The sequence below is a fragment of the Triticum dicoccoides genome, chromosome 2B, assembly GCF_002162155.2.
Source record: "Triticum dicoccoides isolate Atlit2015 ecotype Zavitan chromosome 2B, WEW_v2.0, whole genome shotgun sequence".
In the NCBI taxonomy this organism is placed as follows: Eukaryota; Viridiplantae; Streptophyta; class Magnoliopsida; order Poales; family Poaceae; genus Triticum; species Triticum dicoccoides.
In genome coordinates, this window is record NC_041383.1 from 129,942,969 (window position 1) to 129,967,746 (window position 24,778).

The 24,778-nt window shown below is 48.7% G+C and overlaps 1 protein-coding gene across 1 annotated transcript; it reads right to left on the reverse strand.

The window, feature by feature from the left end:
- Positions 1-723: 723 nt before the first annotated feature.
- Positions 724-9,688, reverse strand: LOC119362575. The gene is made up of 2 exons (XM_037627819.1): positions 8,336-9,688; positions 724-1,051 (listed from the first exon to the last, which is right to left on the reverse strand). Exon 1 carries the CDS (start codon positions 9,581-9,583, stop codon positions 8,441-8,443), a length of 1,143 nt encoding a protein of 380 aa, XP_037483716.1. The 5' UTR covers positions 9,584-9,688; the 3' UTR covers positions 724-1,051; positions 8,336-8,440.
- Positions 9,689-24,778: the final 15,090 nt, after the last annotated feature.

Sequence of the window (24,778 nt, forward strand, 5' to 3'; positions counted from 1 at the left end):
GTGCTTTCTAGGAGTATGAAGGAAGAGACCAAGCTCCTCTGTGATCACGGAACGACGCGGAACGACGTAAACGCTGGCAAACCACGAAGATCACCAGAGGCTGTTTGTCATATCATGATCAGTAAACAGATGCTAGACTGTGAATCACCGGGACGAAAGGATATGAAGCAGCAGCTGAAACCTGCACCTGTCTGTCTGGACACCGCCTGCAGATGACTAGCTGAAAATTAACACTGATGGAATGGACTAGAGGTGCTCTGATTAATGAAATAGATAAATTTCAAAGAAAAAAAAGTTGGTTAGGATCCTCTGCACTGCAGCAGGGTGCAGTACTGTAGAGGATCTCAACCCCTCTTCAATGGACTTAGAGGTGCAGGTGCTAGTCCTGAAGTTTGGTGACCCAACTTCCTGGCCACACGAATCCGCCCAAGGAACTGCGCTCAGACAGACGTTCCTCAACTTCTCGCAGATTGCGGAGAAGGTGCCAGGCCCCGATAATCGCCGTCGGTGGCGAGGTCGAGCGCAGACAGCCTGTTCCTATTTGCAGAAGTGACAAACCTCAACGTCAACCTCGCGGCAACAAACCTGTTGCCGTTGCCGGCGTTGGACGGCGCAACAAATGCCACCTGATTCTTTTTGCAGTAAATATAGTCCAGTTTGTACGAAGTCATGTGCATCTCTTGCGCAACTTCTTACAAAAAGCAACAGAGATAGTAGAACCGATTTGTATAAATGTATATATTACTCTGCCTCAAGTCATAATCTGCTTCGAGTCACATTTGCATATCTGACACGAACAAAGGTTCCAGAAAATAGAAATTGTCTAGTAATATTTGATTTGTGAATCAATTTTGGTAGATTATCACAACTATTCTCCCATGACATATCTGAAAATAAGCACCGAGCTGCACAACAGTCAGCACCGCAAACAAGCCTGCGTCCGTCTCAAAAGGAAAGCCTGATGATTCCATCCGGTACATAATGCTGCAAGTTGCTGCTCGATACCTCCAGACGTCAAGGTTCTTCTCCCAGCGGCATCAATATCAGATATCTGAATTAGAAATGGAGGCATCAGTCATATCTGAATCAACATTAATTAAGAAAAATACTGGGTGCTTTAAGCAATATAATTTATTGTTACAAAGATAGAAAGAAATGTAATCAATTGGGAATGATAATGACCAGTACAATCATGCAAAGGTACAGGGCAAAATAACTTCAAAGAAAGTAGCTAATACAAGTCCAAATCCGGCATAATAGAACATTATGGTTCTACTTTACTTTATTCTTACGATAGTCTCAAAAATAATGACGAGTATATCTCAAAATAACTTCCAAGTTAATGCCTGGCTAACATAGTACATCTTCTCGAACAAAGACCGAGCAATCCACATCTGCTGTCACTCTTCCATCTCTGCTCCGTCACCTCTGCCGCGGCCTCGCCCTAAGTACACCTTCCATGCCGTGTGGCGGCGCTGAGGCCTGTGCGTGGAGCCAGCGGACAACAAGATCGAGCGCACGCAAGCAGTAGCAGTGCGATGCCACCAACGCTAGCAACAGTACCTCCAGGGTCGGCTTGGATGGGTCCCATCACCTCCACCGCCCTTACTGTTCACCATCCTCCGTACATCCCCAACAGACCAGGAGGACGAGCAGTGTGACAGCCACTCCGCCGCCCGAGCTGAGCCGGCAAGCAGAGAGAGCGCTTCCAGCGCGACAATCAGAAGCAGCTCCACCGACGCCGGCAGTGACACCGCTAACCTGACTTGGACGCTTTGGTTTCAGTTACCTCCCTCTACCTTTCCTGCCTGCCCGCCTCTCTGGCGCCATCCCCACAACCGCCACGCACGGCTGATAGTTTATGTCTGACGTGTGATCATCGAGATCGGGGATCAGAGAGACCCCCTTTTAGTTGTTCGGGCAGGGGCTAAACCATTCACAGCTTCTTGCCGCTTTCTAAGAACTAATGACACGAGCAGTTACCCAGATTGAGGACACACGTAGGTGTAATACCCTATTTTATATGTGTTTGATGGATGATGTACAATGAACTACAAGCTTGAGCTGAGTGCTCTCAGCTAGTTTTGGTAGTGCTCAGGTGGGCCTCTAGCTGCCCCGAGCACCATTCTCTTCTTCCTATCTCTAGCTTCTTCTCTAAAAGCTAGCTATCAAGTTCTTGGGATCGGTCCCCTTCTAGTGGCCACGGTCAGTAGCCTTCTTTGCTCATGGAGGCGCTGCCTCTGCACATAAAATGCTGGAAAATGCCTCAGAGCATTGCCTCCGCACAGAAAATGCTGGAAGATGTGGCAGAGTATTACGCCTCCCACGAGGCAGAGCTTGAAGAACGTGTTGCTGTACTTGCTGCCGCCGAGAAGAATATTCAAGAATGCGCTGGTTCCATTGAGGCAAAAGCCACGGCAGTTCGAGCTGAGCGTGAGTGCCTAGAGGCTTTGCGCAAACAAGTAGAGAATGGTGGCGGCCGCCGCACTAATGAAGCGTACCGTGCAAAGAGCGAGCACCCAGAGGAGCTGCGCAAGCAGCTTGAAGAGGACATCGCGCGCCGCACCGAGGAGATGGATGCTCGTGAAACTGCCCTTGCCAACCGCGAAGCTGCTGTTGCTATCCGGGATACCGCCTTTGCCAACCTTGAAGCTATCCTTGAAGCCCACTCAACTGTGAAGGAGAAGAGGCTCGCCAAACATGAAGCCGACCTCAAGAAACACTGAGCGCAGATCGCTTTCTGCGAGCTCAAGGTGAGCGGGGAGGAGGCAGAACTTGCCACCCGAGAGGCTGATTTGACCGGGGCCGAACAGGCCTTCCTGCACCGTCAAAGTTAGGTGGACATTTGGGCGGAGGCCCGGATCAAGGACGCTTGTCGGGCCCTCGCTTCCTAGTACAAGGCACAGGCGAAGGAGGGCGACACAGCCGACAAGCGTACCAAGAAGTTGGAGGACGATCTCGCCACCTCTGCCTAGACTGTTTAAAGATCTGCGGTGCAAAATCCAAGATTTGGATGAGAATCTCACCAAGTCCCGAGAAGACTTCTTCGCGAAAGAGCACGAGGTGGCCAAAAACGAATGCACAAGGGTCACTACTGCGCAGAAACAGCAGGCCAAGATGCCTAAGGCCAACTTAAAGCGCCTGCACGAGGTCGTGAGGGAGGTCAAGATCCCTGTTGACGTCCTCAGCCCCCTGGCAACGGAGTCATGGGCAATATGGTTGCGTTCTCGGGGGAATTGCCGAGAAGCTGGTGAAGCATCTGGATGAGGTCTTGATGGAGGAGGGGCATGATGTGGCGCAACAAGTTGCTTTGTACATGCTCACGTGCTACTCCAGCAGTGACAACTCTTATTTGCTGAAACTTGTCCTAGAAGGGGTCGAAGAAGAGAACGACGCTGGCCACAAGGCGCGCGCCTTCATCCACAGCGCATCCTGAGAAGTGGCCATTTGCGTGTACCCTGAACTTCGCTGTTGTGGCAAGTGGCACCGTAGGAGGCCGCAACCACTATCCAAGCCGCCAGTAACAACGATGATGTCCCAGAAGCCAGCGACGCCGAGGAGTAATTTTGTCTCTGCTTGCCTCCTTTTGCTTTGGTTCAGAGCCACTATACCTTTGTAAGGAAACTTGTTTAAGTTCGTCTGTACTGTTGTACTGTCGCCCCTGGCACCTGATGCAGGGAAAAAATTTACCCTACACTTTATGCTTCAAGTATCTTTTGCCTATGTTTTCTCTCCGTTTTGGTTTGGATTTTCTCCTTGGCATTTTTAATCCCCATATTTTCGGGTACTCCATACATGTTTATGCTAGCAAAGAGGTGCTCGAATGGGTTCGAGGCTGCCTCAAGGGGCACGATTTATGTGTAGGACTAATTTTGCTTCTGGATACGTATGAGCCAGGCAGTGAGGTACTTTGCGCAGGCCCAACACTTGTCAAGAAGCTAGCCGTTTATCCCAAGAATGGACGGGAAATGCGTCAATTTTGATCCAATACCAAAACGAGAGTATTGAGAAGAAGCACAAGTTTTTATTAGACGAGAGAGCAAAAGCTTAGCTTCCGAGCAGTCTCGGACGCCAATCCTAGTCCTTCCGAGAATGGTCGCATTTCCTTTTTGGGCTTCCATCATGTTTACTACCTGTATTCTTAAAAGACATTTTTAGAAACACTTGTTTGGCAAAAAAGGCTTTTCCACCAAACTGAGCCAACTAGACGGGCTTAGAGTAAGAGCAAGAAAGACCATAAGCACCCTGAGGCTTGGTGGTGCTCAAAGCGGAATGCGCGCACGGTCACCCTACCATCAGGTACTTGAATGGCTCCTTGCTTATACTAGGAACCGATCTGGTTGGTACAATAAAAAGGGAAAAGTCTGGCAATCCACTGTACAAATGAACTACAAGCTTGTGCTCGCAGCTAGTTTTCGTAGTGCTCGGATGGGCTTCTAGTTGCCCCGAGCACCCTTCTCTTCTTTCTCTCTCTAGCTTCTTCTTTAAGCTCGTTTTGGTAGTACTCGCGTGGGCTTCTAGCTGCCCCAAGCACCCTTCTCTTCTTCCTCTCTCTAGCTTCTTCTCTAAAACCTAGCTATCAAATTCTTGGGGTCGGTCCCCTTCTACTACCCACGGTCCTGCCCTTATATAGAGTTATGCCCTTATATAGAGTTCGGGAGGAGCTACAATGGCTCCTTAACTAAAAAGGTAAAAGGTTATAATAGCCTTCGTTGCTCATGCGTCCACCGCGGAGTTCGGCATGAGTGGCAGGTAAACAATTGCCCGAATCCTGTGTATCTCTAGTCAAGAGATTGACCTGGTCGCGGTCGACATTCTGCGCTCCACCCGTCAGCGTCTGATAATCGATGGAGGCTGCAGCTCTTGTCAAGGCGTCAAAGCCTTGGTCAAAAAGTGGCCCTGTGTAGTTGTGTCAGTCAGCTCAGCTGCCCCCCTTATCGAGCACGGAATCATGATACCGCCTGCGAAAGCGTCATCATTCCCTTAAATTACGTAGCCCGCGGTGGGCTACAGTCGATAGCTTGCCTGGCATTTAATGCCTGATCAGCCATGCCCCTGCTTCGCATTAAATGCACTGTGGGCAAATTCGCCTTGCCTGACCCAGCTGCTTGAGCCCGGGGTAACCATGCTCAGAGGCTTTGGCCATGCTTGAGAGCCTCGTGGTGTTCGGGAACGCATCGCGATGCCACCGCTCTTTTAGCCATGCCAGGTGTCATGCTCGGAGTATCTCTTCTACTCTTTTTGGATGATTTATGATTTGCTTGATTGGATCGTAGCAAGACTGGACGAGACCAAGCTTCTCCAACATAGGCCATAACTTAACTTACTTACGTTGTGGAAATAATTTTTTGGGAGGCCCATTTAGGTGTGCCCGGGAACCCCGTTTTCCAATCCACCGACAGTTTAGGACATGAATTCTAGAATTGGGAGCATTCAAGAGACTTGGGTATTTTGCCATCATGGGATTTCGTAGAATTTTACTGTTCTGATGCTTTGAATTTTGGTTTCATTGTTTGTTCAAGAGCTTCCGGGATCTGGCATTTTGTGGGATAATTAGGAAACATAAATTATTGCCGTGATCAGAATGTACGAGCTAAATTTAGAGTCAGGAATAGCATGAAAATATGTTTGCACTATCCTTCATTTTTTAGTCAGATAATATGTATAAGAACAAAATTGATTGGCCAGGTGGGGAAGCCTTGCACATGAGACTGACAAGTGCGAGGAGCTGAACAGAGTAGTCAAATTATAAACAAAAATGATGGAGCATTCTTGACAATCCTATTTTCATGTTACAATACTAGCTTGTTGTCTCTGCTGTAAGATTAAGGAATCATGGAATCAATTGGTACTTCTATTTGCATACAACAAACCTGTATAGCATAGAGCAGTAAGATTATTTTACCTAAATATATGCTTGCAAGTATTTCAGCACTCATGGAGTAGTGTGTGCTAAGGAATATTGTTTTATCTATAAATTAGAGAGATGAAAAATATATAGATTCCACAAATTTATCATGTCATAATTGTTCAAACTTTTTTGGCTAATGCTATTCTCTTGCATAAAAAAGTAATATGTTTTGTTTCTTATTGTGTTTGAATACTTCTATATCATGTTGTGTCCAGTCATTTCAGTATGGTGTCACTGTATCAGTAGCTTTAGATGGAAATATATGTATTATGTGCCATAGTCATGCAAGAAGAAAACTGTATGTAAGAAAATAAATAAGATAGGAGGTTGAATATGTTGAACGAACAGTTTAGAAATTTACCATGATTTCGAACTTTGAAGGCTTGGTTCTAATGCGGTTTGATGCATTTTCAGCTCATTAAGGATTCCCTGGGTAGAGTTTACTTACCTTTTATGTGGTCATACACATGCTACATTTTATAATTGTAGGCGATCTCTAAGTTTATTATTTTTGAAATGTCTCTACTACGTTTTCTCAACAGTATTTTTGGCATGCAACATTAGCTACAAGTGTCATCGCAAAAAAAAGGGCTACAAGTGTTAGTTTACTTTTCTGCACCAATTGGAATTGAAGCCAATGCAGTCAGTTGCTGCATGATTGATATTTTTCTGAGACATTGCTAAGTGACTAAGACTTGAATGGAATGTTTCCAGGTATATGTGATGTAATACATTAAAGAGACATGGATGAAAGTCACCTTTCAAGATAACATGTTTTTCCTTTGCCCCTGCTAACACTACATTCTTAATTCAGCCATGAAAACAATTTAGTTTTGATCTGCCAGGTTCTTTTTATAGGTCTACGGAAGTCCTTATCACACCTGATCAATTTCCATTAAGCCACATCACTGATGGCAAAAAGAACTGTAACAATTACAGGGAATGTGGTGGAGAGGGAAGCGCAACTCCAGAAGTCAGGAACACCAAGGACAAAAGATAGGAAAATGAAGGTAGGGGAACTACGTGTCATTAAAAACCACCGTCTTAGTTAAGCATCTATCCTTTGGCTCTTTTATTACCGCCTTAAAAAGAACACATATGAATAAATTTGATTTTTTTTCTATCTACAGATAATTATGGAAAGCATGTTCCATATCATGCTTCCTCTTTCTTGTGATATTCTGTTTTATGTGAACAACGACGAATATTAGGATGCTTCGGACTTGGATAAGAGCATGGTTATGCACATTCTCATTGTGCAAAAGTTCCATATGTTCATTTGCTTAGATTTGTGATATAATATTATTCAGTGCAGCTCACATAATATGGCACACCACTTCTGTAGAGAAGCAGCGACATAAGAATTATGCAAAGGAACTGGGATATGCAAATAGGGAGTGCTTTTTTAGTTCTCTTCTGTACCTATACAATTATTCAAGCAACCTTAGCTGTTAAACCTCTTTGGCTCTGTGTCAGTCAAGAATTATGAGTCAGAGGAGTCGACGAGTCAAGCGGAGGTTGAGACTCATAGACTAATCGTGACTAGTCTAGACTACTGCTCGACTAGTTGACATGGTACTGTAGTACTCAACTTACAGTACTCAATTACTGATACCTAGCATGTGGTAGTATATACTATATATTACTGTACAATATACAATAAAATTGAGTTGATCCAGAGGAGGATCACAGCAACATAGGAGAACAGCAAGGGGATGAGCACGACAGCAGAGGGGTGGATCCAGGGGAGGAGCAGAACCAGTGGAGGGCAAGCATCGTAATGCTCCTGGCCGCTGCTGGCGGCGGTGGTGGGTGGCAGCAGCGGCAGCGGGTTAACGGGCGGTGGCGGCGGCCTAGTCCCAGGTGAGGCGGCTCGTTGTGGAGCGAGCCTGGAAAGCTAGGGTTGCAACTTTTCCCTCCCACGGGTTGAGAGCTGCTCACTTATCCCTCCCAAATTGAGTTGATCGACTCAAACACCCAGACTAGTCTGGAATAGTCGATGACTAGTCACTCCACCGCTCAACTCAACGAGCTAGTCATGCGAAGAAGCTAGTTGACAATCAGATTGAGACTACTAGACTAGTCGCCCGACTAGTCAAGACTAGTGGTTAGACTCATAATCATTGGCGTCAATGTGCCCATGTCTAGTGTGTGCCCATGTCTGTGTATGTAGTTGGTGTTAAAAAATTTCAAGCTACTTGCTCCGTCGTAAGCTACCAGCGCCAACGACAGCCAGTGTGGCGAAACGGCCTACTCATCTAGTACTTCCTGATCTCCTAAGTTCCACAGCTTTTCAATTGCATGGATAACAACTTGCTAAAACAATTATTAATGACATAACCCACTACTAATACCTGCATAATATATTAATATCGCAATATGGACTGCAAAGTACAAGTATGCAAATACAGAGAGGAAGGTTACCATGTCGAAGAGTTGGGGGAGACAATGATGGTGGGAAACTGGCAAACAAACGAGCACCCACGTTGGTGTGCCTTGATGCAAGGAACCACTCAAGCTCCAAAGTCTTCAGATCCAATGAAACCAAAAAAAAAGGATATTGGTCTTGTCGAAGCCCTTGTAGAAGTATCCCCCCGCTACGCCAATGAGCATATAGCGATCATTTAAAGTGAGCGTTTCCTTTTGCAGCCACTGGTTTTCACCAACTCCATCATTTTGTAACACATAATACCTTAGTTCAGCTGTCAAATTCTCATTCATATACATCCCAATCCTTCCATTCTCTGCCTCCAGAATGATAACCCGTGTGTTATCGGTGAGAGGCGGAAGGTCGACTGCAGAGAAACCCATGCTCTGTGTGTCGAGCATCAGCAACTTGCTCACCGGATACATGGATCCCTTTGCGTAAAATGCCCAACAGAAATATCCGTGTGCATAGTGGCGCATTCGCGGCAACCAGTACAAGTCTTGATGGTTGCCTGGAGCCGGGTTGTCTGATCCTGTGAGCAAACCGATCCAATTTTCAAGTGTAACAGGATGCCACTGTCCAGCACTTGAAGAGAAGATGAGGAGGACCAGCTTGGTTGTGCAATGCGCCAAGCAAATAACTCTGAAAGACATGCCATCCTCATCCTCGGCGACCGGAGGAGCAAGGAAGGGATCGAATCGCACCAAGTCCGGCAGCTGCACCAAGGCGGCTAGGTCGTCGGGGATGGGAGGTAGCAGTATGTACCGCCGGGACAGGGGGTCAGAGACAGCCAGGTCCCTGACAAAGGCGTGGCTGTTGAATTTGGTTTCCTTTGGGAGGCCGGAAAGGAGGACGCGGCCGTCCCGCAAGTCGCGCCGCCAGCGCGCGGCGTTGGGGAGGAAGGTGCACGAGAAGTCGGCGGCGTCAAGCCCAGAAAAAGCGCTCGCGGCGGCGGCGGAGGGGTGCGGCGGCTGGGCCAGATTCAGCAGCGGCCGGTCCCACCGGTGCAGGGGATAGGGAGAAACGATGCCCAGTAGAGGCGGCGGGTGGCGAGTGCGGAAGCGGCGGAGGAATCGGTGATTGGTGACGAGGCGGCGGATGGAGACGCGGGCCATGGAGGCGCGGACGAGGTCGGCGGCGTCGGAGAGGCAGAGGAGGATTTCCTCGAGCATCTCCTCTGGTAGGGTGAGCAGCGTCGTCGGCGGGATGTCGCCTGGAAGGCAGCGAAGCGTGGACGACGCCATTGGGATCGATCTGGACTTCTGGAGTACGGAGGGGAGGGGGGAAGAATGGGGTTTCCGTTTCCTTGCTCTCTCGGGGACTCGGGACTCGGGACTCGGGACATCGGGAGTGTGGAGGGGAGGGGGGAATGGGGTTTCCGTTTCTTGCTCTCTCGGGGACTCGGGACATCGGGAGTGTGGAGAGAATTCGGCCGCTGGTTCAGAATGACTGGAAACGGTGCGACTGTTTCCCCCAAAAAAATGGAAAAAGTCTAAAACAAACCCTGAACTCGTGGAGAAAAGCAAAATGGAACCCTGCTCCTAATCCCTGAAATGAGCACACTCAACTCACTAATCCCGGTCTAAATTAAACCCTGAGACCGTTTTAGAGCTAATTTGCTGACATGGCAGGGATTTCATCAGGATTCTGACTTGTGGGCCACGGATAGGTGGATAAAGAGAGGGGAATCCGAGCTGCTGTTAGGTTCACGGCGAGGACAGAGGCGAGGGGGCGGCGATCTGAGCGGGGCGCAGTGCGGTGGCGCCGGGGGGCAGGGTGCGATGTCGGGGTTCTCAGGGGCATCTTTCGCTCCCGGATTCCGTCGAGCTAGCGGAAGGAGGGAGGCTGAGACAAGGTCGCCGATTCCATACCGCGAGGGCGCCATGGATTACGAGCCGCCGAAGCTCTGCCATTGCAATCCGCCAAGGAAGGCGCCGAGGTGGATATCATGGAGCCGGCAGAACCCCGGCAGGAGGTACTACGCTTGCGTCCATGCGCTGGTGAGCTCCATTTCCCCCTCCATTTTCCATCTGCAAGTCCCTTTCTTCTGCCATTGCTTAGTAAATCTGATACATTCTTTTGTGTTCATTTTGATAGAATGGTGGTTGTCGGTTTATTGAGTGGCATGATGATCCACTGCCCAAGTTTTTTTCTGATTTGATTGGAGATTTAAGAGATGAAGTTTGGAGACAGAAGGGTGCTAGGACTGAAGATGCAGTTGAAGAGCAAACAATGACAGAAAGTGTGATTCTGGCTCTGCAGGAACAGTTGAAAGAAAAAAGTGTTGAGGCAGATGCAGTGAAGATCAAATATAAGACAATTCTGGTTGTGTTTGTTGTCTTTGTGCTAGGTTTAGTGCTAGGGAAATTTCTAGTGCACTGAATATGTGGTCAGGTTGGTCTTTGTATGGAGAAGGAGAATGGTTGGTTAGTGTCAGTTGTTGCTGGAACTATGTTGATCTATGTTGTTGGTTGATTTCCAATCCAATGTGGCTGGAACTATGTATGATATATTGATCTATGTTGATCCTAGTTATGAAGTATGTGGCATTATCATCCAGTTTGTGCATTTGCCTTGTTGGTTGATTTCCTATCTTGAATAATGAGCATAGTTTTGTTGACAAATGACCAAATTTATGACATGATATGTTGGCAGGAGCATCTTTGCAACAACACAAAACTGGATATGTTGACAAATGACCAAATATTGCATATGTTGCAGGAATAATGTGTTGACAGGAGCATGATCTGTTGACAAATGACCAAATATTTCAGGCATTTTCATTTCAGACATAATAATCCAGTTTGCAACAACACCAAAAGGATTCAAATGTTTGCAACAGGAAATGATCTATGATCATGACAAGCACATAGTTCAGTGCATACTAACAGGAAATGATCTATGATCACCAAAAGCTAGTTTTCATTACATGGTCACTAGCATAGAAGACATGCTCTACTCATTGCCACTAGCATTGAAGTACTTATAGCTTGGCAGTGAAGATGTTGCAGCTCTCTTCCTCCTTTTGTTGCCAGCAGATGTTCCAGCTTGTGCAGTTGGAGTTGTTTTCCTGGGAGGTTTAAACTTTGAAGCAGTTCCACAAGTTGGGGCTGATCTTGCTGCTGGTTGAGAAGTAGGTGCACTTCTAGCTTGTGTAGTACCAGCCTGCAGTACATTCATGTATTAATTGACAGCTACTAAACTCAACTAAAATTATTTGAAGGCAAGGTAAATTACTAATAAGCAACCATATTAATTCACAGGTAATAAACTCATCTAAAATTACCTCAGTGCTTTTTCTTTTCTTGGCTGCCTTCACAAGATGTGCATTTTTTTTCTTGCCCTTCTCTGGATTCTTCTTGCAACCAGATTTGTTGTGGCCTGCAGTGCCACACATTGAACAAACAATTACAGTGCCATGTTTGCTCATTTTTTTGCCAACTGGTTTCTCATGGTCTTCCCTCCTCCTAGCATTCTTCTTGGGCCTGCCTGGCATTCTAACTTTAACATAATCAGGAGCTTCTGGCCTAGGTTTTTCAGAAATAGGCCACATCTCCTCACCTTCCACAGGTTCCAAGCAATGCTCATAGATGCTCATGAATGTGTCAATGTTATAGCAAGGATCAATGTAATCTTCCACTTGTTTCCCACACTTGTATATTGCAGTGATGGCATGAGAACAAGGAAGAGCTAAAAGTTGGAAATAACCACAAGAACAAGTTCTTTTTTCAAGACTTACAGTGTATTGCCTTCTTCTCCCAGTTACCAGTCTCACTTCAAACCCATCTTTGCCATTCCAAAGGACCTCCATGAACTGTGTTCTTGCTATGCTGGCTTTCGACTTTTCTGAATATGCTAGGGCATATTTTTCCATGAAATTTCACACCTTTGGCCCTCTGTTCTTGAATTCTAGCAAACATTTTCTTCCTTATTTTCTCTAGCATGGAAACTATTGGATAAAACCTTGCATCCACAATTGCATGATTGAATGATTCACACAAGTTGTTATCCACTGACTCACATTTGGAACCAACTGCAAAATATGCCCTTGCCCAGTGCACTGGTTCTATTCTCATCATATCTTTTGCACCCTCTGTTGTTTCTTGTGCAAGCTTGGCTTTATAATAATTGAAATCTTGGATGTTTGCTGCTTTGGCAACAGCCCAGAATTTCTTCTGCCACTCATGTGCCCTGTGTTTCTTCCTCCAGTTGGCATAGATGTGCCTAACACACATCATGTGCTCTACTTTTGGAAGATAGTCATTCATGGCATTGAGAATTCCCTTTTGCTGGTCAGATATGAACACCCAGCCATCTCCATTGTTGTTAATGTTCAAATCCTTAATGAGCAAACCAATGAACCATTTCCATGTCTCATTTGTTTCCTGCACAACTACTGCCCAAGCCAGTGGATACATTTGATTATTTGCATCCCTAGCTATAGCACACAACAGCTCCCCCTTCACAGCCCCTTTAAAGAAACAACCATCTAATCCTATCACTTTTCTGCAGCCAGCTTTGAATCCTTGCTTCAATGCATTAAAGCAAACATAAAAGCTCTGAAATACATTGTTGATCTTGTCAGTTGGATCCAAACAAACTGCCACTGTACTTCCAGGATTACTTCTAAGAAGCTCAAGCTGATAATCAAACACTCTGGTATATTCATTCTTCATGCCACATAGCAATTTATCCATCACAAGCTTCTTTGCATGCTTGCACTTTGAGGTGGACACATCTGCAAACATATCTTGCAATATTGTTGCTTTCATACTCTCTATCTTCCACATTGGATTTGCAAGAATGAAGTGCTCATACCTCTGTGCAATAACCTTTGCAGTCACTAGCCTATTCTCTCTGTTTTGGGCACAGTGATGTTCATCATTATATGTGATCACTTGGAATCTACTTGTCCTACTGGTTTTTGCTGCATATATCATCCAAGGGCATCCAGGCCATCCACACTTGGCTCTAACTCCATTTATCTCTGACTTTTGGAACACAATGCTTCTTTTTGTCACTAGCCCATATCTCTTCAAAGCTTTGACTAGCTGGTTCTTGCTTCTGAAGACCATTGAGGGAGTCCTGGATTAGGGGGTGTCCGGATAGCCGGACTACCATCATCAGCCGAACTATCACCGGCCGGACTATCATCATCGACCGGACTCCAAGACTATGAAGATACAAGATTGAAGACTTCGCCCCGTGTCCGGATGGGACTTTCCTTGGCGTGGAAGGCAAGCTTGGCGATACGGATATGTAGATCTCCTACCATTGTAACCGACTCTATGTAAACCTAGCCCTCTCCGGTGTCTATATAAACCGGATGGCTCTAGTCCGTAGGACACAATAACAACCATTACAATCATACCATAGGCTAGCTTCTAGGGTTTAGCCTCCTTGATCTCGTGGTAGATCCACTCTTGTAAACATCCACAATATCAATATCAATCAAGCAGGACGTAGGGTTTTACCTCCATCAAGAGGGCCCGAACCTGGGTAAAACATCGTGTCCCTTGTCTCCTGTTACCATCCGCCTAGACGCACAGTTCGGGACCCCCTACCCGAGATCCGCCGGTTTTGACACCGACATTGGTGCTTTCATTGAGAGTTCCTCTGTGTCGTCACCGATAGGCTTGATGGCCTCTTCAATCGACAACGATGCAGTCCTGGGTGAGACTTTTCTCCTCGGACAGATCTTCGTATTCGGCAGCTTTGCACTGCGGGCCAACTCACTTGGCCATCTGGAGCAGATCGAAAGCTACGCCCCTGGCCGTCAGGTCAGGCTTGGAAGCCTAAACTTCATGGCCGATATCCGCGGGGACTTGATCTTCGATGGATCTGAGCCACAGCCGAGCGTGCCGCGCTGTCACGATGGGCATGACCTAACTCTGCCGCCGGACAGCACCTTGGAGGCCGCACACGAATCCGCTCCGACCCATAGTCCGGAGCCGATCGCTCAGATCAAGGACGGATGGCTGGACACCGCCTCGGGAGCTGCAACTTCTACGGCGATGGAGCTGAACACTTATCTTGTCCCGCATAAAGCCCATGACTCCGAGGTGCCGGACCCCCTGCCGGACTCCGAACCTCCTGCGCCCCTGCTAGTCGAACCCGATTGGGCGCCGATCGTGGAATTCACCGCTGCGACACCTTTCAGCACTCACCCTTCGGCGGTATCTTAAATTCGCTGAAGCACCTCTCACTATCCGGAGAGCCCTGGCCGAACTACGGCCAGGATGGTCGGGACGCGGACAATGAAGAAATTCAGAATCCACCCACCACCCACTTCGTAGCCACCGTCGACGATCTAACCGACGTGCTAAACTACGACTCTGAAGACATTAACGGTATGGACGATACCGGAGACGATCAAGAACCAGCGCCTACAGGGCACTGGAAGGCCACCTCGTCACATGACATACATATGGTGGACACCCCAAAGGGAAGCGATAACGAGGAACAATGGGACGCGGCAGAGGATAATCCCGCCAATAAACAACCAAAACGGCGACATAGACGCCGTCCTAAGTCCCGCCTCGATCAAAGAAGCATTCCTAACGACCCAGCGATAGAGCAGGGCAAACCAGCGGACGACGAACATACAACCAAGCAACTATCCGAACAGGACGAACCGGATAATCAACCCCTTCACGGAGCAATCAATAGTCCGGACACACCTCCGGAGCATAAGAACCTTCACAAAAGACTCGTCGCCACTGCAAGAAGTTTGAAGAAGGAAAAACGGAAGCTCAAAACAGCGGAAGACATACTCAGAATGAAGTGGAGCAAAGTACTCAAGACCGCAGACAAATATGGCAATGGCCATCAAACAAAGAGCTACCCGAAGCGCAAGTTGCTGCCAGAATTTGACGAGGAAGCCATAGAGCCCTCACAGTCAAAAAATAAAGAAGCCGCCTGGCTGGATAGACGGCCAGATGAAAGGCCAAAAGTGACAAGCAGCGCCGCATACAAGCCGACTTATGATCCTGGGAAAACGGACGGCCCAACTAGGTCCATCTACGGGCCAAAAAAGAGGGCCCCAGGAAATAACACAACACGACAAGTGTTCGAAGACAGCGGCACACCCAAATATAGGGGCGCCGCACACCCGCTATGTTTTACCGATGAGGTGCTGGATCATGAATTTCCAGCAGGGTTCAAACCCATAAACATAGAGGCATACGACGACACAACAGACCCCGGAGTCTGGATAGAAGATTACATACTACACATACACATGGCCAGAGGAGATGATCTCCACGCCATAAAATACCTACCCCTCAAGCTCAAAGGGCCAGCTCGGCATTGACTCAAGAGCCTCCCAGAAAACACTGTTGGAAGTTGGGAAGATCTTGAGGACGCGTTTAGAGCAAATTTTCAAGGGACTTATGTCCGCCCTCCGGATGCAGACGATCTGAGTCATATAACCCAACAGCCCGGAGAGTCAGCGCATAAATTCTGGAACAGGTTCCTTACAAAAAAGAACCAAATAGTCGACTGTCCGGACGCTGAAGCCTTAACAGCTTTTAAACACAACGTCCGAGACGAATGGCTCGCCAGACACCTCGACCAAGAGAAGCCAAGAACAATGGTCGCGCTAACAAGCCTCATGACGCGCTTTTGCGCAAGAGAAGACAGCTGGCTAGCAAGATGCAGCACCAGCGACCCGAGTACATCCGAGATCAGAGATGGAAACGGAAAATCACGGCGCAGGAAATATCAGCGCCGGAATAAAGAAAAAAGCCCAAAGGGCACGGAGGTCAATGCCGGATTCAAAAGCTCGCGGCCAAACAATAAAACACTGCCTCTTAAGGACAACAGCGACGAGCTATCAAATTTAAACAAAATCTTAGATCGGATATGTCAAATCCACAGTACCTCCGGAAGGCCTGCAAACCATACCAACCGAAATTGTTGGGTTTTTAAACAGTCCAGTAGACTCAACGCCGGACATAAGGGGATCGATGGGCCAAGCGAGGACGATGACGAACCCCACCAGCAGAGCACCGGAAGTCAAAAGACTTTCCCACAAGAAGTCAAAACAGTAAACTCACTTCATGTGACAGTACGGAAAACCAACACGGCACTCGCTTAGACAAGTGTCGCAAGGTCCACCCCAGCGGAACACCGAGATTGGATGTCAAAACCAATCACTTTCGACCATCTGGATTCATCCAGACGCATCCGGAACGCAGGATAGACTGCCCTGATATTGGATCCAATAATAGACGGACTGCAATTCACGCAGGTTTTGATGGACGGCGGCAGTGACTTAAACCTGCTATATCCGTACACAATCCGCAAGTTGGGATAGACCCTACTACAATTTGGCATAGCCGCACTTCCTTCAAAGGAGTGGCGCCAGGCCCTTACGCCAGGTGCACAGTTTCATTATTACTAGAAGTTGTGTTCGGGTCACCTGACAACTTCCGACGAGAAACGCTAACCTTTCATGTCGCCCCATTTAAAAGTAGCTATCAAGCATCACGGGGGCAGGAAGCTTTCGTCCGCTTCAATGCACTACCACATTACGCGTCTCTTACGCTTAAAATGCCTGGTCAACGTGGCATCATTTCATTAGAAGGTCGCCTGAGACCCCGGACACGGCTGGACGAGTCCGGAATAAATAAGCTAGGGGCTACCTAGCCGCACACCCCTTCACAAGGGTTTGTATATATAAGCCATGATGAGCTAGCATAGGCTCAGCTTTATTAATCTACATTTCAATTTTTTATGCACTTTCTCGCACGATTTATTTTCAAACTAAGTTCCTCTCTTTCTACAGATGAATAGCGTGCACACCCGTCCAGGATACGGCACAACGGAGACACAGGCGCAGACGTGCAGTAGGGACCCGTTGCAAGGACTCTTTTCAGACTAAGACCCTACGTAAACCTTTCTTACTGTCTCTTGTTGCTATAATCCCCTGGTTTCTCATTATAACCAGAGTGGAGACTGGCGTTTTGGCATCGGCCGCGCCAGAAGAACTTGCCCGTACCTGGACACAAGGGGCTTAGGGCATTGTTTTGCCCGCTATTGTAAAGACCGAACACCTTCGGGAGTGTTCGGCGTCTCGAGTTAGGCCTTATATGCATCAGCTCCGAATCATGTCTTTGGTCAAATGTTGGGTTTGCCCGGCTCCTGTGTTTTGCTGCCTTATGTTCCGTATCATCGGCTAACGCGGCACCAGGAGAACTACTGTGATTGTGCCCCAGTTCGGCTGGGCGAGCACCTCAGTAGAGAAAGCCGAAAACTGACTGTCATGAAACAACGAGAGACTGGTCAACCACTCGATCGACCATGGGAATGTTTAGAATTCCTCCGCTTTGACGAAGGGCCGTTTCCCGATCAGGCACATACGCGCCCCAAATTCGGAGTGTGCGGTGCCCCCAGGGGCTATGTCGTAGCCCCACCCTCGAACTCCATGGCTAAGTGAAAGTGATAAAGCATTATAGTCCAGTTGCCTCGTTTGCTACGCTACCACCTCCTTTACAGGACCGAGACGTCGGATTAAGTGTGAAAACGCGCTATTTTTTGCGAACACCCCCGCACCTTGTGCGTGGGGGCTGAAGCCGACGACTGCCATCTTTCAGGTTATACACACGTATACATGAACGGCCGCATAGGAGATATTCTATTACTTGAACGCACAAGTATAAAAGGTGCTTACATCATAAATATTGTTTTACATCATATAAACGTTCATTTGAACGTAACATTTTTTGAGCACTGCGACTCTATTACACGAGCACCACGCAGCACTTTGCCAAAATAGTGCTCGGCGGGTAACCGGTTATCATCCGAACCCGGGGTCGCAACAGCGGTGGCATCCATCTCTGTCCAATGTGTCTTCACACGAGCGAGTGCCATCCGCGCACCCTCTATGCAGGCCGACCGCTTCATCGCCTTGATATGCGGCACCGCCCCAAGAAATTGCTGCAATAAGCCAAAGTAACTCTTCGGCTCGGGCCTATCCGACCGGACATGGGTCACTATATCCTTCATAGCAAGCCCGGACAACCTATTTAGCTCAGCCCACTCAGCTAAACGGTCGGTCAGCGGAAGCGAACGCTCCGGACTATGGAATTGAGACCAAAACAGCTCTTCCGTCTTGTGATCCTTCTGTCTTCGAAAATGCACAACGGCATTCGCCGCACTCGCTGCTAAGTCCATATAAGGGTCCTCTGGACCCCACAGTTGGCCCAGCTGAGCATACTTTGGATCCGTGAACCTTCGGCGCAGCAGAAAAGGCTTGCCAGCTACAATTTCTCCGGCCTGGCGCAACTCTTCCTTTATAGCCCGCGTTGCAGAACGGGCATCCTTGGCTTTGGCGGTGGCCCTCTCCAGGTCTTCTTGCCCCGCTAGGCGCTCCTTCCCAAGAGCCTCATTGCTGTCGGTAGCATCTTTTAACTTCACGGCCATTTCGGCCATCTCTTCCCTGCTCCGGCAGTGTGCGGCCCTTTCTGCCGCTAACTCCTCAGCCGCCCTCGAGGCCGCCGCATTACTCCTTCTGGCCTGCTCCTTGGCTTGAGCAAGTTCGGCCCGAAGGCTCTCCACAGCAGCGGCACTATCTGCATTTCACGCACATGTTGTAAGGAGCTGGCTTCGGCCCCCTTACCAAGTGACCGCACAAAAACACTTACCTTGCGACTCATCAAGTCGCCTGTTGACTAGCCTGATGTCCGCATCCGCAACAGCGAGTTGCCGCTTTAGTTCAGCAACTCCATCAGTCCGGCTGGCCCCCGGACGACCCGCCACCTGCATCGGCACGGCGGAAATTTAAACCTGCGATTTTGATCCTCGGCACGCTGTCGATTTCGACAACCTACCGAGTCTCAGGGGCTACTATCTATACAGGGCGCATTCTATATGCTAAATTGTTAAAGGGTGTGTCATTTTTACACACCTCAAACCCCGCCAGCAAACTCCTGACGGCATTATGCAACCCGCCTTCGGCGGACGAAATCCTTTCAATCACCGTGCTCATCAATGTGTGGTGATCTTTTGAGATAGACGCCTTCTCAAGCAGATCCTTCAGCCGTACACCAGTTGGCGCCGAACTATCCAGCTTTGCCAAACCAGGGGGCTCCCTCCGTGACGACACTTCAGGCTCGTCCGCCCTATCCGACGGCGCCCCGGACGGAGGCGTCTCGCTCTCCATCATCTCCGGACGAAGGTCCCCCGAAGACGAGCTCATTTGCGAAGGACGGAGATCCGAACTACAAGGTAAAAACTTTAGTTATCCTCAGAAGCACAAATAGGGATGTCCCTTATTGTAAAACTCCTTTCTTTCTACTTACGGCTCGTTGGAGGGCTGACTCTTTAAGGGAGATTGCGCGGCCGGGGCCTCCCCGGATGCAGGACCCTCTGGCGAAGATTTCTTCCCCCGTTTAGGGGCTTTTGCCCCCGGGTCCTCCGAGGCAGTCCTCTTCTCCCCTGCGAGGGAGGGATTCTCGATCCCCCCTCTTTCAAGAGCCTCCTTAGGCAAGGCAGTAGCTTTCCTGCTTTCCCCCTCGCCTTCCTCTGGAGGCGCAACCTCAAGCATCCGAACCAGCACGGAATTCGGCGCGGTCTCGGGGAGGGGGGCCGGACACCGTATCAATTTTTCTGCCGCTATCCACTCCTCTTTAGAAGGAAGTTGGTCATAAGGCGAATTATCGAAAGGCAAACAAATGGTATGTCCGGACTTGGAACTACTTACTTGAGTATCCGGGCGATTGCAGCTTAGGCCAGCATCCTCGGTCAATTCCGTACACGCCTCTTGCGATCCGAAGAATAATTTGTACATCTCCAGGGGTGTCATACCCATGAAGTGTTGAAGAATCCGTGGGCCCTCCGAATTGAACTCCCACAGCCAGAGAGGGCGTTGTTTGCAGGGCGGGATACGCCTAATTAGCATAACCTGCATTACCACCACCATATCGACCTCCCTCGTTCGGAGATCTCGAATCCGGCCCTGCAGTTGGGGCACGTCCTTTGACGGCCCCCAGTTGAGGCCTTGGTTGACCCATGACATCAACCGTCATGGAGGTCCCAGGCGGAATAAGGGCGGCGGCTTTTGTCTGCGGCCCCTCGGAACGGTGATATAGAACCACTCTTGCTGCCACGGGCCGAGCTCCTCTTGGAAGGAGCCAGCGGGCCACGGGGCGTCGGCCCTCCTACTTATGGCCGCCCCGCCGCACTCCGCTTGACGCCCCCCGATCATCTTCGGCGCCACATTGAAGGTCTTCAGCCACAGGCCGAAGTGAGGGGCGACGCGGAGGAAGGCTTCGCAGACAACAATAAATGCAGAAATATGGAGGATGGACTCCGGAGCCAAATCGTGGAATTCCAACCCATAGTAAAACATGAGCCCTCTCACAAAAGGATCCATCGGGAAGCCTAAACCCCGACGGAGGTGGGATACAAAAACAACATACTCGTCGGGCTCGGGGGTGGGGATGGCCTGCCCTTCAGCAGGCAACCTGTGCGAAATCTCATAAGCCAGGTACTTGGCCTCCCACAGCTTTAGCACGTCCTCCTCCGTGACGGAAAAGGGCATCCACCGGCCCTGGAGGTCGGAACCGGACATCGTTGAAGGTCCGAAGTGCTCGAATCTGGAGCCCTAGGTGCTGGAACTTGGAGAGGGGAGAGGATTCGATGGAGGATTGAAGAAAAGAAACGAGCCTTGGTCCCATTATAAAGAGGGAGAATACCAAGAGCCGTCTCCGTGACCGTTTGGGACTCGCCTTCGATAGAGAGGGCATGGCGACGGGCGCGGTTGGGTTACCCACGTCCGTATTGATGAGAATCCCGGATTAAGGGGGGAGCACGATCTCTGCTTCGACAAGACGTGCCAAGGAAACCGCTTCGCTAAATGCGCTGAGGTGGTAGAGTAAAAAACGATTCAAGTAATGGCTTGGTAGTGGCGTGACGTCATGCCATAAAAAACGTCAGCAGATTGAACTTGTGTATATATTATTCTCTCTACGGTGGAATGTGGAATTTATTTTGCAGAGCCGGACACTATCCTGGTGTTCACAATCTTCTATCATTCGGAGGAAGAACCCGCCTTGAAATGCCAAGCAATATACGCGCTGGACTTATTAGCATTGAAGCCTGGTTCAGGGGCTACTGAGGGAGTCCTGGATTAGGGGGTGTCCGGATAGCCGGACTACCATCAGCAGCCGAACTATCACCGGCCGGACTATCATCATCGACCGGACTCCAAGACTATGAAGATACAAGATTGAAGACTTCGCCCCGTGTCCGGATGGGACTTTCCTTGGCGTGGAAGGCAAGCTTGGCGATACGGATATGTAGATCTCCTACCATTGTAACCGACTCTATGTAACCCTAGCCCTCTCCGGTGTCTATATAAACCGGATGGCTCTAGTCCGTAGGACACAACAACAACCATTACAATCATACCATAGGCTAGCTTCTAGGATTTAGCCTCCTTGATCTTGTGGTAGATCCACTCTTATAAACATCCACAATATCAATATCAATCAAGCAGGACGTAGGGTTTTACCTCCATCAAGAGGGCCCGAACCTGGGTAAAACATCGTGTCCCTTGTCTCTTGTTACCATCCGCCTAGACGCACAGTTCGGGACCCCCTACCCGAGATCCGCCGGTTTTTACACCGACAACCATTGACAACTGGAAGTTTGGAATTTTACTGTCATTGTTGAATCTAAGAAACTGGCTCTTCATCCTCTCTGGCTCTCCATCAGAATCCTCACCATAGGAGTAATCCTCATCAGAGGAATCAAAGTTCCACTCCTTCTCCTCTCCTTCTAGCCGCTCCTCCATATTTGCAATCAAATTTATTGGAACTGCTTCACTTGTATCTCTTCCAATCCAGCTTTTTGTTTCTCTCATCTTTTTCTTGAATTTTCTTGCATGCCTTCTAAGCTCTACCACTTCTGAATCTTCACCACTGTCCTCACTATGTGGCATATATTCAGTGTCACTGTCATCATCTGAACCTTCACTGTTCACATTTGGATTTGTTTCTGGAGGAGCAGCAATTGCTTGTGAAGTACCAGCCACATGTTGTGAAGTAGCTAGCATATGCTGTGAAGTAGCAGGACCAGCTTGACTTGGATTGCAAATTTGTGACACTGCAAATTCATCTTCAACTAGCTCATTGTCAACTACATTAGTTCTTCCCCTTCTCTGCTTCACTGGACTGACAATGATTTGGGAGATGACCCCTGTGTCATCAGGAACCATGATATTCTGAACAGCTGCTAACACTTCTTCACCGTCACTAGCTTCAACAGTGACATTCTCAACAACTTGCACTTCTTCTTCACTGTCAGTAGCTTCAGCAGTAACAATGGCAAGTGGAGCATCACTTAACTGCACAAGTTCATCCTCAAAATAACTGCAACTACTGCTGTCTGCACTGTCCTGTTCCCCATGGTACTCAACATAAATATGTGCAACAACACCAACACAAATATAATCACCCATCTGCACACATTTACTGTCATCATCCAAGAACACCAAAACATCAACCAATTCAGTCCCAGGAATATGAAAATAGAATTTAATTGATTCCTTCAGTTCCATATGATCTTTCAAAAACCCTTTGACCTCCTGCAAAGAGAGCTTGTCTCTCTCAATCTCTGACACCCCCTCATCACCCCCAATATTGGGTAAAACATCCAATTGTCGACCAATTCGGAAGAAATCCCCTCCAAAATGAAACCTATAGAATCTCTGTTGGGTCCATGCTGTAACTGAAAAAAGAAGAAAAAGAACACACAGATCACTACCTTGTGCTAGAATGAACTAAAATCAGAAACTAATCTAAACAACAGAACCTACTTTTTCCCACTTAAAAGATGATCCTTTTAACCCTAAAACCCTAACTCATCCATGTTCAGAGAGGTCAAAATGCGGAGGCATAGGAGCATGATCCTCGGGGACATACCTTAACCCGTTGCGCGCAACAGTGCGCCGGCCAGATCGTCGCCGTTGGAGCACAGCAGAACCTACTTTTTCCCACTTAAAAGATGATCCTTTTAACCCTAAAACCCTAACTCATCCATGTTCAGAGAGGTCAAAATGCGGCGGCATAGGAGCATGATCCTCGGGGACATACCTTAACCCGTTGCGCGCAACAGTGCGCCGGCCAGATTGTCGCCGCTAGAGCAGATCAGCCGCCTGCCGCCATTACCATCGCGAGAGCAGAGAGGAAGACAGGGGGCGGCTCCTCGACTCCTACGATGGATGGGCTGGACTCCTCCTCTCTCAACTGATAAAGTGCTTGATCTGCCGCATTGGGCCGGCCCAACTTGATCGGACCCAAGCGCCAACACTCTCTGTTTATCCAAAAAAAATCGAATCCCGGCCAGTCTGTTTGGAACGGTCTCAGGGTTTAATTTAGACCGGGATTAGTGAGTTGAGTGTGCTCATTTCAGGGATTAGGAGTTCAGGGTTCCATTTAGCTTTTCTCCACGAGTTTAGGGTTTGTTTTAGACTTTTTCCCCCAAAAATATGCTTGCTTTAGCCGGTCTTCTGTGTTGCAATTTTTTTATTTTTTATTATTTGCTTTCGATGGAAAAAGAAAGTGAAGACAAAAAAGATTCAAATTTTTTCCACGACAACATCATTTGAGTTAGACTGCATCCCGGCGCCGGTGGGCCTGGCGCCGGTGGGACTGGAAGCCATGTCTTGGTAGTGCTCGCTTCGGGATGGCTCTGATCTCGAGCGGGGTGGCAGTCGGGGCAGCGTCCTTGGTCGGCGCGGCGGCCTCCATGGCCGACGGGAGGTGCACTTTTGTCGGCAGCCCTACTTGGTGATGGCTAAGTGGCGGCGGCCGTGGATCTGGCGCTCATCTAGATTCATCGCGGCGTGGTTTGCGGTTGGCCTATGGTGCGTGGAGGGGTCGGTGCGGGGCAGCTGGAGGCCCTCTGCCGGTGATCTGCCAGCTGTCTTCGTCTTCTACCGTGGATAAGCATGGGTCTAGCCAGCTGCATGGTCGGTATGGCCCAATTGCCGGTGAAAACCATGTCGACCTCGATCGTCGTGGACGATGGCGGCGTCTTTGGCACCGTCTCCTTGTTGAAGGCATCGTCGGTTGCAATCGTCGTCATCTCGGTCTGGCTACTCCGGGGGGGACCCTAGATCTGGCAATCCCAGATCGAACGATGGCGGGGCCTTCAGGGTTGTCGGTCGTTCGCATTCCGGCTGTGGCATCTAGGTTGTTGATGATGTCACCTAAAGAGACCTGGGATGCCACACTAACATGGCACTCCCGGAAATAATGCTAGAGTTTTCAAGAAGCCATGAACTATGTAGGCAATCTTCTGATCGTGCGGATACCTCGTCTTACACTAGGTGAGCACTTCGAAAACATAGTAGACCCACTCCCAGAAATAATGCTGGAGTTTTCGAGAAGCCATGAAACTACATAGGCAATCTTCTACTAGTGTGGATACCT